This window comes from Diadema antillarum, unplaced genomic scaffold, assembly GCF_040938485.1.
Source record: "Diadema antillarum isolate AM-2024a unplaced genomic scaffold, OU_Dant_1.0 scf00000151, whole genome shotgun sequence".
Classification (NCBI taxonomy): domain Eukaryota; kingdom Metazoa; phylum Echinodermata; class Echinoidea; order Diadematoida; family Diadematidae; genus Diadema; species Diadema antillarum.
This window is the reverse complement of record NW_027271040.1, coordinates 1,237,846-1,251,302: the sequence shown is the minus strand read 5'-3', so window position 1 is coordinate 1,251,302 and position 13,457 is coordinate 1,237,846. Positions and strand designations below refer to the sequence as shown.

The 13,457-nt window shown below is 37.9% G+C and overlaps 1 protein-coding gene across 1 annotated transcript in view; it reads right to left on the bottom strand.

Annotated features, from left to right (window-relative positions):
• LOC139721906 (multivesicular body subunit 12B-like) overlaps window positions 1–11,661 on the bottom strand; it is a 37,147-nt gene extending 25,486 nt beyond the window's left edge. The window contains exons 1-5 of the mRNA XM_071633231.1: window positions 11,558–11,661; window positions 8,818–8,919; window positions 6,384–6,480; window positions 5,356–5,488; window positions 24–167 (exon numbers count right to left, since the gene is read on the bottom strand). Coding sequence (XP_071489332.1) covers window positions 24–167; window positions 5,356–5,488; window positions 6,384–6,480; window positions 8,818–8,919; window positions 11,558–11,629 — 548 coding nt within the window. The 5' untranslated portion in view covers window positions 11,630–11,661. The remainder of the gene's footprint in view (window positions 1–23; window positions 168–5,355; window positions 5,489–6,383; window positions 6,481–8,817; window positions 8,920–11,557) is intronic.
• Between the last annotated feature and the right edge of the window lie 1,796 nt (window positions 11,662–13,457).

The following is a 13,457-nucleotide window of genomic DNA, read 5'->3' as shown; positions in this document are numbered from 1 at the left end:
TACCAAACCTGCTTTGAACTTACCCCGAGGAAGCCGGTGGTTGCGGAAGGTTCTGTCGCGGGGCTGGGATCGGTGCCTGGCGGAGAGCAGGGGCTGTCTCTGGGGTCACCGGGGTCAATGGTTTCAGAGTGGACATTCTAAGGAACAGGTTAATTCCATTGATATCCCTGTCAAGCAGCAGATAGGAGGGGTATTAAAGAGAGAAATGGCAAGTTGACGGGATCGGATAAGCTGACAGTCATGACCAATGTCCAAATGTATCAACATACATGTATGTAAACAAGTTGTGAAAGTAATACTCACCAAATTTTGGAGCTGGGTATCACAAATATTGAGTGACTACTGACAAAAAGACAAATGTATAGCACAGAAGAACTGGGTTTGCTGTTTGCCAAGAATTATAGTACACACCAAGTCCAAATTGACTTTCATATTACAAAGGAAATCTTAAAAACAAAACCAGAATCCTAGAGATTTCATCAAGATCTGACCCTCAGACAAGACAAAGAAAGAAAATGGGTGGAATGTTAACCCATTGGCCCGAATTCACGAAGGTGGTTTAACTCTTAATAAGCCAGACCCCAAACCCGTAACGAGCCAGATGTTTTTACCCAACGGCAGAAAGTTTGCGAAATGGATTGACAATATAATTTAAAACTGCCATATCTTTGAAACTATTGACTGCTTTGAATTGAGTTCTTCACAACAAATATCAAGAAATGATTTTTCTTTCGTGTCATGTAGTCAGTTTGCTGTAACATCTATCTGAACCTGAAATATTGCAGAAATAATCAATATCATTAAAAAATCATTATAAAGTTTTGTGTAGTATGGAAAGAAAGAGTCAGTCGTGATTTTTCTTCAATAGAACACTCCCTTGACTCTGTGAGAATGTTTCAGAGCTACATTTCCTCTTTGAAATGATAACAAATTTGTCTTCTAGAGTTGTATAATTCCAAAGATATTGGCAGTTCAATTTGTCTTTTCAATTTCATTTTCTGCCTCGGTAATTCATTCCCAAATCTGTGTCCTTTAGTCCCAGATCCTGTAATTGAAACTCAAGTAAATCCCGGGTCCAGTTCTGGAAGAGTGTCTTTTGTCCACTTGAGAAGGAAACACCTCTAATCCTTCTTTTGTCTCGACTACAACCGGGCGTACTCTATTGAAATCGGCGGGCCTTTGTCCGCGAGGAGTTTGTGTTCGTGCAATTCCTTGGTTTACAGGTCTACTTTCTGTCCACTGTACATGTGCATAGACAAGAACAAAAGCGTGTTCTTCTTTTGTATAATATGCTAGCGTGGGGATGATTAGTGAAGTTCACTATCCAAGACAAAAGGATGAAAGACTCGAAGGACGAACGAAAGCTTGAACCTCTTTGAGGGACAAACTGAAAGCCGCTCCCGCAGGAGAGCTACCAAGCAGAACAATGCGAGTGGAAACGCATCATAGACAACACACGCACATTCAGTAGCATACACACGCATGGTTTATCAGTGAGAAATTTGATCTATACACATCTCGCAGAGGGTGCGGTCTCTGCGGATTTTCCTGAGGTGAAAAAATACATCTAGCTGAAAAATCACACATTTACTCAGAATTTTCCAATGTAAGTATACTCATATTTTTAGTGGAAACGATGGCGATGCTAATCAGCTACCAGTAGATATAAGTGGCATTTTCTTGTTGTAACACATTTTGGTACCACAAGAACTTAAATGACCAATGTTTTTCGCGCTCTTCTTAGTCGCCGATCAGAGACCATGGCACGTCAGGACTAAGGTCGCCGTTCGGCGACCATGGCACGTTAAGAGTTAAACTTAGACCATGGTACAAATTTAGACCATAGTCTAAAATAAGCGTTAAATAGGCGTACCAATACATGCGCACATCAATGCATGTTTTTTTACTGGATGCCTGTTAGCGTATGCAATCTGTCAATCATATCTACGCAGAAGAAATATACTATAAACCATGGTTTAAATTAAGACCACCTTCGTGAATTCAGGCCATTGTGGACAAGTCCTGAGTATACTTGGGTAAGCATCATTGGGAAATGCCTATTATAGCAAAATCAAATCATCCTCAACGGGTTAAATTTAGATACATGTCCTTTCATTGTGCTACAAATGTTAATAAAATGTTGAATTCCTTATATACTAATTATACTGTATTTCTATCATTTTCTTTTGCATTTATGACACACACTGTTGTAGTTTTCTAATCCAGCAATGTCAGCATAAAAACTTTAAAATCACTCTTTCACAGATTCTCTGATTAAATGCACAAACTTCACTGGTGTGTTCTATTAGCGTTGCTGCATTCAGTCAAACCACATTATATCTGTTTCATTCTTCTTTCATCTTCTGCATATTTTCACATAACAATGATGTTGATGGCAACCTCACACAGCAGCTGCACATACAATGAGTTTACAATGACACCACGGCGTAACTGGTCTCCCGTCTGACCTGTGCATAAAACTCTTCACTTTTTACGTTTATAAATTCAGACAGGAAATTATATCAAAGAACTCATATCCTTCCTATCAACCTTTTTAAATTTTGTTTTTCTATGTTGAAATAACCTGGCAAATGATGGCTGCAAGGGAAATAAAAGTTGTAGTTGCCATTACTCATTGAAAAAAAAAACAACTTTTTTTTTCTGTGCAAACTAATGGGAGAGTTGCAAGCTAATCTTATTATTCCCACACAAACTTTGGATATAAATTTGAAGACTTTATTATTGCACTGCAAATGTTTCATGGGACTCCTTCCATGGCATTCATCATTTCCAGTCCATTAATTACAGCTTACTAGATTGTGGTATGGAATTTTACCTTTGAAGGGGACTGCTAGGCGGTGCAAGACTTTTTACTGTTTCTGCACTAGAAAAACACAAATGCCACTGAAATTTCTATACTAAACATGGCTATGATTTCTGTTCTGAGAATACACACATGCATACGCAGTGGTTGCAACTGCTGTTCATGCAAGAGCCATTGATACTGATATCACTCTATGTTGCATCAATTGCATCGAGTGCTGCATCGTGTCAGAGAGGTAACCCCGTGAGCTATATTGCACAAATTTTGTCCTTTTGTGGAGTCGGCAGGAACTTTCAAGATGAGTACAGTACTCTATGCGTAATCGGGTATCGCATAAATGGGTAATCCGTCTAATTGGGTAGTAATGTCAAAATCAGTTCCGATGCACATTAAAACTACCTGATAATCGGGTTGCCTTTCCGCATAAATGGGTAAATAATTCTCTTCTTATCTAATTTCTACCCACATTTTATCGCAGATACAACACTTAGAAAACATGAATGTCAAATTTCCCACGGCTACTCGCATTCTCTGCTTAATTTGCAGAGAAGACCGATCATTTGGGGAGTGATTAGACATGAAAACACATGCATGAGTACTGGCTTGCCACAAGTAAACGAACATTACACATACAGCTGGCACTCACAACTGCGTATAGACAGACAGGAGTTGAACACACTTGCGCTCCACCCTTGCTCCACAACAACATTCACAATATCCGGGGAAGTTTGAAACGAAAATCAGACCATTCACCAGCTCCTTTTACTTTTCCCCAAGTCACTTCTCGAAAAGTAACCCGACGTTCTACGTGACTAGTGCACGCAAAGAGACGTGTTCATTTCGGAAACACGCTTGCCTGTTAGCGAGGCACGGAGTCTATAGTCAAACGACAAAGTTTTCTAAAGACATAATTTGTGCATAAAAAAAAGTATAAGGTGTATTTAAAGGTATAATGTGCCGTGCAAGCACGCGTGTTAAGAATACAGTGTAGCTGTTTGGTGCATTGTACAATACATGTACATACACAATGTGTGTGTCAATAATTGTAAATGAGACGTGTTCTTCTGTTAATCGGGTAACAAACGCCATGTCCAAGCCTACCCGATTATGCGGAGAGTACTGTATTAATAGCTTGAAAATTGATTTGCGGCTGGTAAACGTACTCACATGCTGTAGAAGAAATGAAGTCCATTTGAAAAGGAACCCTTTAAAGGCTACAAGTACAACTACCAGTAGGATTGACACCTTGAGGTTTTAGTTTGTTGCATGAAAATGATATCTCTGGCATTCTTTGAGGGCCAGGCATAGAATTATGAGCACATTGTATGTAATTGCAAGAATTACCAGCATGAAGCACAAAGTTTACAGCAGCCAGAGTTCAGGAAGCTAGAAGGAAGTTCTAGGGTTCTACTTGCTCTCTCATGCTATCTTAGCCTTATTTCTTAACCTTTGACTCTAGTAAATGAGCCGTAATCCTCAAGTACAGATTTCCGGCAAGATTATTACTTTATAAAGCCTTGTTGTTGCAGGTGTTTTTGCTCTTTCAGGTTAGTGGTAACATAGGTTAGGTTTACAAATTATGTCAACTTGTCATCACTTTGTGGCATGAGGCTTAGAAGTTCGATGTTGCTTTTCATTTTCTATGGATCATGTTGCACAGATATTTTAGCATTTCACTGCAACAACAGTTGATAATAAGCCTCATGAACAGTACACTGAAACTCAATCAACTTTCTAATATACCCCATTGCTCAACTTGCAGAAATAGCCAGGCAAAGGCATCCAAGGTCAGGTACAGTGCTATAGTTATTGTTTAGGCATGCACAGTTCTGAGATTTAAAGTGACCAATTTTGAGCTGTGTGACCTTTTTTCTTCTTCCTCTTCTTCTTCTTTTGATGTGTTTGTGTATGTGTGAAAACGGTGGTGAATAAAGTAAATTTTTGCATTACGATCCAAAAACTAATAAGTCTTGTGTGTAATTACACAGAGTTATTACACACAAGAGTGCTGCATTCTACTTCCTTCTTTGTAGCAACATGCTGGAACAACCAAAGGCAGAGACAAGGCTCTTGTCCTTTTCCTGTGTGTCCGTATCCTTTTATGTCGCCCTTGTGTGTTCACTATCCACATTTAACCTATCGCACAACTCATGAAAAAAGGACAAGGGAACTTTGCCGCTGTTGCTGGTTCCAATAAGGTTCGTTGTCCCCACCCACTGGCCTGTCTGCCATGCACATCGTGTCCAAATATGGCCTGCATGTATTACAAATGCACTCTTCATGCATTTACGTGCAATACTCATGCTTGGTACTGATGACAGGCACTTCAGAGATCAAATGGGAAATGTTTCTTTTAAACTTGTAACTGCCCATGCGTATTATCAGCGTTGTGATTGTGATGCAAATCATCCAAAATATATCAAGCACCATTTACGAAGCTCTCTCTCTGTTATTGAGCCACAGAGGGCATTATTGCTAATTGTGGGATGGAAAATACCGCTGCCAAAGGCAAAGTCATCTTGACTACTCACCCTCGAGGAGACACCTCAACAGGTTTAGTCTTGATCTTGCCCGAGGTGAGAAATATCTCGCTGACCGCTTGTTGGGTGGAGTTCCGGTTGAATAACTTAATCACAAGGAGCTTCTTCTTCAGCACTGCTTCGCCTGAAGTGTCAAATGGGAAGGGGGAAAAGGGGGAAGGGGGAAGGGGAAGGGGTGGAGAAAGGGGTGGGGATAGGGGAAGGGGAAGGGGAGGGGAAGGGTGGGGAAGGGGTGGGGAAGGGGTGGGGAAGGGGTGGGGATGGGTGGGGGAACGGGTGGGGATAGGGGTGGGGAAGGGGTGGGGAAGGGGTGGGGGAACGGGTGGGGAAGGGGTGGGGGAAGGAAAATAGGTGGAGGTGTCTTTTTCTTCCGGCACTGGTTGCAGCAGGGCAAACCCCAATTTACACTAAAAACATATACCCGGTCTCTGACTGACTGAAATAATACAGCAAATGGACAAGATCTGGGAATGTACATATGTACTGGAAACATACAATGCCTCCTCAGAACAATTTATAGGCTAATGAATAGTGCAGGGCTGCACACTGTTAAACCCATTTTTTCTACTGGCCTGACCTGTCTGTCAGACCAGTAGGTACCAAGTTTTTATCATCATTCTATACATTTCATTTCTGTATGCTGGCCCATTCCTATGGAATAGACTCCCACAAAACATTTGCAATCTGTCCTCTCTAAGTGAGTTTAAGGGCTCACTTAAAACCTGGTTATTTAGACAAGATTTTTTGTAAACACTTCCTTTATTCCTTTTCTCATACCTCCTTTTCACTGGTTTTTTTCTCTCTGCCTCTCTTTCTTGTGCCATGAGCATCTATTCATGATGGACACCGGCGCATTACAAGTGTTCATATTATTATTATTATCATACACTTTCCTTATAATCAACTATCGCTCATTGAAATAGCCCCATTTTCAAAAAATCACTGTTAATCAGGACTGATCAAACAGCTTACAAGTGGCCCGGCTAAAACACAGCCACAAGATACTGTTCAACACATACCTGAGTCATACGTTGTCCCCAAACAGGAGTAGCCAGCTGGAAAGGCTTCGTTCTCCTTGATGACCATGACATCAATCAGGACATTGTTTCCCGCCAGCTGCAATGCAAAAGTGATTGAATTGAATTGAATTGAATTGAATTTAGTGTTTTATTGTCCACAATGCTAATGTGGAAATGCGCCTTCCACCAGTGTTACATACAAGACATAAGCACAGATAACAATTGTTCAAAGAACAACATATGCGTGACAAATTACAAATAACATCAAACAAAAATATAATATTGCAATAATTGTTACAGAAAATAAAAGTTAACCATTATATTCACAATACATCTTACAATGTACATATATCATTTAATTCAATGGTTTCAATAAATTCCATTTCATAATAAAAATAATTATCATCATTAAGAATTCAGCAAACAAATCTTCTCTATCCTAATCAACATCTTCATCTTCTACATTATTCTCCTTCATTTACAACTCATCATTCATCTTCATATATCTCGTATATATCTTAATCAACATAATTATCAGAACATCTAACCAAAACATGATATATTATAATCGAGTCACAACAAAACAAACATCAATTATTCATTCATAAACATAAAATTCCCTGTTGATATAACAATTAATGAGATGCAAGATTTCAAGCAACAAGAAAAGACCAGTGCTATAACCTTTCTCTTACAAATTTGCTAATTGTTATCAAATGAAGTCAAGTGTATCCTAAAAAGAAAAACAAAAAGCAAACAAACAACCCTGATGCTGTCACCTCAGCAAAGACATAACAATCACTCTTCTGGATGCTCCCTTTTCTCTCAGCATGGAGGATTATGGATTTGGATTGCTGTCAAACACATGGCAGCTCTGCAACTTTCCCCTTTGAATTGTTTAAGCCCAAGTAAGTTTTACAGACTTTTCAACACAAAGGCTGGGGGTTCTGCATTCTAATTGGCACATGAGCTTCCCGACATAAAACACTCAGATCTTTTTTGTTCTGTTGTGTTTGATTTGCTTGTTCTTACTTGTTACATTGAGGACTTGATATTCAGATTAAGGTTCAGAGTCAGGTTTATGGATCCAAATTTAACATGAACAATCTATAAACCATTGTAGAAGGTATAATTTGCTATGTCTCATTTTAAAATGTTTGCATAGTTTTGTCTGCACAGTCATGGGTCTGATGCTTTGAAACATTCCACTTGTATTGTGAGTTGGCTTTTTTCTGCTGGTTCAACTTGAACAGTCTGGACTGTTTGAGGATTGAAAGAATGCAAAACTGAGAAGAAACATGAAGAAAAAAAAATTATTACCCATAATAGCACCAGTCATTCGCATGTTACCCAATTTTGTATTTAATGGGAACCCGTCATTTGAAATCCTCTGCCACATACGTGTGGAATTGAGCATGAATCTTAACCCTAACTAGGCCGGGCTATTTAGGTAGATCATAGAGCCGGGGGGGGGCGTCGACCGCGCGATCACGCCGAAAATTTGCACACACATTGCCTATGACGTAATTTAAAGTACCACGAAGTTAAATTTTTGAAAATCATCATTTATGCTTAATTATGCTAATTTATGCATAATGATGCATGAAATCAGACAATTTGGTATAAATTGGGGGGGGGGGGGGGCGTCGACCGCGCGATCACGCCGAAAATTTGCACACACATTGCCTATGACGTAATTTAAAGTACCACGAAGTTAAATTTTTGAAAATCATCATTTATGCTTAATTATGCTAATTTATGCATAATGATGCATGAAATCAGACAATTTGGTATAAATCACTAAATAAAGCTCAAAATGGGCACATTTTCTGTGTTAATACTAGTGTCCTGAGCAAATATACAAATGTAAGAGAAAAAAGTTGTGCCATCTGAAAAAAAAAGTATTTTATTGTTTTGTGAATTTATGTATTTCTTTGTTTTTTTGACTTTATGTTTTTCATTGTTTTTTCGATGAAACTTGTCCGCGACCTTGTTCCGAACAAGAAAATATGTTATTAATTGATTTTGATCAATAAAACCCCCAAATAATCATGCTTTTATGAAATTTGCCTGCATGCACAGTTTGCATTGAAATTGTACACGAATTCACGTTTTTGAGCAATTTTTGGTCTGACATGCACATACATATTTATGCGCAACTTCGGAACCGCGCGCCCAGACATCGCAAATTTTGTGTCAAAAGATGTGGGAGACCCGAAAAGTCATGAAACGTCGCGGCGTTAGCTTTTCACCTTAGCATACATCGCGCGAAACGTCGAGGGGGCCCCCCCCCCCAGCCTAGTTAGGGTTAAAGTTCATCACATTCTGTTTTACACCTACCAACGATAGGGTATAATTTACTCATGAATACATTTTCATTACTCATTGAAATCTCATGAACTCTATTGAACTCATTCAATACCACCATACTCACTGGATTGATTTTCTTTGTGTAGCACAGATATCGTGTGACCTTCTTCCTCAACACTTTATCCTTCCACAGGTCCGCATCCTGGTTATCCGTTGTCGTTTCAATCTGAAAAACGAGAATAGAATGCTACATGTACGTCAGGGCAAAACCAACATCCTCCTGCCGTGTTGTCAGGGTAAACCAATATCCTCATGCATACATCAAATTGTCGGTGGATGGCAAAAGCTTTTCAAAGCTGCATTATTATTCAGCAACATTATTCTGCAGGCATCATTATGTCAGAGATCCACATTCCCTCTGTTGTTTACATCATGACTTTAAAAGTCTCCACATTCTCAAATGTTGCACAAAAATTTCCACAATATTGAGAATCACAAATTATGTAGATTTACTGCACCAATACCATTACTAGGTACTTAACAAGTAGGGATATTTTCTTATATTCCATCTTAAAACAATTTCCTACAATTAATTGTATTTACATACTTGTTTCCTGTTTTCATACTTGTTACAATGTAATAATCACATCCAGGCACAAATCTTAAACAGTCCAACTAGTTCATGATCTAAAAAAACAAAAACAAAAACAAAAGACAAAAACTTTTGGTACGGGTACTGTAAACCCCTATTCCATCAGCACCTTCAAAGCTCATGGCATTTGCCAGACCGGGGGATAAACATAACACAACTTGCTACATCCTGGTACAGGTGATGACTTGACTCAACACAAAATTGTGGACCACTGACAGAAACCACAAACCCACACATGGAATAACTAGGTTGTCTGACAGGAAACACAGACTGTATCATAAAAAAATTGGATTTATCCACTGAAAAGGTTTGCATGCTCATATGCTCACTATGAGAAATAGACACAAAGTTGTCCACATGTATACCCCATTTTGCAATAACATGGTGTATGTATACTCAAGGAGAAATTTTGACATTATGCACACTGCAAATAGAGAAGAGACATGATACAGGTATTGTGTGCTTTATCAGGCCTAATCAATAAATTGTCTAGAATTATGTACAGTACACCTCTCTTCATTGATCACATACTATCGCAATTTCATGAAGCACTTTGTGTACATTTGTGTAGTTGAAAGCAGGGCTACAACATACTGCACTACATTTTTCTACATAAAAGCTCTGTAAAAACATAATGAATATATACCAAATTATGTGATTGCACAATCCTGTCTTTAAGTTTGGTTGGACATCCTAAATCAATAGCTATTGAAATGTTGCATAACACTCTGTAATACCAGCATACACCACATATTGATATACATAGTTCAATGCCAATTTCATATGTTGGCTGACGAGTACTATCAATAGTATCTCCCATCAGCAAAACGAGGTGTATCGTCTTCTACTTGTACAGTGTAATTTGATTGTCCATTTGTTCCATTCACTAATTAAAAAGTACTTATGAAAATCTTTTGAAGATACTGACTCACAATATATTATCAACTTATCAAATTGAATTCATTTCCACCTTATGTTCACAAAAAGAGAAACTGAATGAAAATACCTATCATAAACCAATAACATTTTATATTACCTTTTGATAGAAATGATAGTCGAAACATATTCATAGCGAGAACACAATACAAAATACTAATTAGAACTAAACCTGGATGGACCTACACAAAATTGAAAGCACAGCTGGCATAGGGACCTGAATTATGCTTGATATGATTAGAATTCTATATTGTTTTATCATATCGAGTATGAATTGTACATTACACAGAAAAGGCATGTGAGAGAGGGAGAGAAGTTATTTTTTAAGCCTTGGAGAACAGATTGTGCAGAGTGATCTGACATAAAGCTCTGCTGTCAATTCTAACTCAGTTCTGAATATTCTACACCTCCTTTTTATAATACAGGCCATTTCTTTTGCAACAGCTGCTGAGAATAACCATGTTCCCCCTCAAACTTAAAGCAAACAGGTCAAATTCAAATTTGTGATAAGCTGCTGGATGGCAAAGCCTATAAAAGTTAAGAAATTCACTCCACAAGTTAATCACTCTCATAAGAAAGAGAAATATACTCCCTACAGAACAGTGCAAAAATGATCGAAATTGAATTTAAGAAATAAAACTTTGACATGCTAAAATTTCAAAATTGTTCAAAAAAATTGTTCTTGACCTGTCCATCACATCGGCAAGTTGATATCGTGCTCTCATAATGTCTTATTCACTTCATGGACAAAAATGACAAAAATGTAATATTTCAGCTGTATAAATGAAAAAAAAAAATTGCCTTAAAACCACCCAAAATAAGAACAAAATGTTAACTCTGACATATTTTGGTACGGGAAATACATGTACATGTAGGCCTATACTTTAACTTGTATAAGATAAAAATATCAATTTTCCTGAATTTCATAACATACAGGTGGTACATGAATGATTAATATGAGGGCATGCACCATTAACTCGCTCATCTGAATATTTACAAGGACGTCAAGAAATATTTTCCGCAGAAAAGCGAAATTTGAAAACATAATTTCTTGCTTATTTCTTATCTGAATTTTGTTGTTTTTGCAATGTTCTGTAAGGATTTTTAAAATAAATTCTCTTTCTTTTAAACTTTATATATTTTTGAGGTGAATTTCCACTTTAACCCATTGACGCTGTTTCATTTTGCTACGACACACATTTCCCATAGCCATTTGCCCGAGTACATTAGGGACTCGTCCTCAACAGGTGTTAATAAGAAAAGAGTTTTTCCTTACCACTTGATATCCTTCAGGGCATCTATTCTTGTCAGCCAAAATACAGATTCCTGTGATTGGATCATCAGCCATATTGTCTGTCAATTACCTGTAGATTCTAGCACCTTGTTGGAGGGGGGGGGGGGGGGGGGAAGGGGAATAAATGGAGTAACATTAAAGGCATATTAAATTCATCATTTTTCAGATCAAACGAAACCCTTCCATTAGTGCTTTAAATAGTTCTAAAATGTGAGTTAGGGATAGAAACAACCACTGTACAAATTTGAATCAGTAAAATCGATGTTACATCCTGTGTCTTGCTAACTATATATATACAAAATGTGAACAATAGTTATCATAGAAATGTTTAGAAACTAAACCGTTTACAGATACTGTTTATTGAAAAAAAAAATACCGTCAAAATCTCCTTATATTTTAGGCTTTATTGCGAAAATTTTATATGGTAGGATGTTTTGTGGTACGGTACAACAAACCTACGCATACAGATACAGTGTATACATGTATCAAATCTGATCTCTTGGACACTATCTACATCACTGCTCCCATGATCCCACAAAGGTAAATCAAGCCTCTATGTTCAAAATTATATGACTGATCTCTCCAAAGTTTTTACAACTGATGGACTTTCAGAGTTTCAGTGAAGACTTCATGAGACTTTACACCATCATTTTCACAATGATTAGTAATGGTTTTGCCCTAACTATATACAGCCCAGTTATATACATTACTGTATAACTTGCTTCGCATGGCATCTGGTCGGGCTAGGTCTGTCCCATAACATTACGCATGAATGATAGAAAATAATTACTTGGTGACAATGTAAAAAAAAAGGGGGGAAACAAAATCCATAAGTAGGCCCTATAATCTATATCTAACTGTTAGATGTCATGAGAACTTGATTGATGTCTAGTATAGTAAGGAGTTATTTCTGATTTCTGTTTGAAAATATCATCACACACTGTCACTGGACTGGGACACAGTTTCAAAATTCATATCACTGACTGACTCAAGGTTGTGTTCTTTTAAACTCTATAGGCCCTAGAGGTTTTCTATGCAATTGGTCATAACAAAACTAAGCAAAACCGTCATGGCCTAATCTACTGTTGGGATTTTTCTCTATTTTTCTTTTCAGATGCATTTTTTTTTTGGGGGGGGGGGGGTGGGGGTCCAGAAAAACGCTTTTAATTGAGGCCATATCTGGCTATCTTTCAAAGGACCAGTAGTAAGCTTTGTAGGACTAGGAAATATAAAATTAATAGATCTAGAACTGACGACAAATCTGACTTGTACCAGAATAACTCAAGTCCAAGACGTGCATAGGGCCTACTGTATATTCTATACATTGTCATTAGTGATCATGTAGCATCATCATACTGAGAGACTACTGGGTATTCAAAAGGAGAACATTATTACAGTCCCACCTACTCCCGTTTACGTTATGGCGTTAGTAATCGACACTCTCGTCCAAAATCGTCTACATTTTACACATCACATCTTACATTCCATGTCCAAAAATAAACGAAAACATGGTCCAGGGCCCATATGAACTTTGAAATTTATTACCAGTAGTCGCATCAATAATTTGATAGAATATAAGATTTAGAAATCACCTCAAGGAGGTGGAATACGAACCACTTACCCACTTTTCGCCTATTCGCTCCGCGATCAATCTGCATACTATTACATGTATCTAGATCTTTGTATTTGTTTGGGCGGATACAGAATCCAACCGCCGCATCGCGTACGTACGGAAACGACGACAGAACTCTACGAAAATTCACGATACCAGCCGGAAGAAAGCCATTTCCGGATATGACACATCATCGCAGCGCAGTTACTCAAGTTCAGTGTAAAAATGTATACAATTAGTGGATTATGAAATAATTTCTTATGTTTTAGC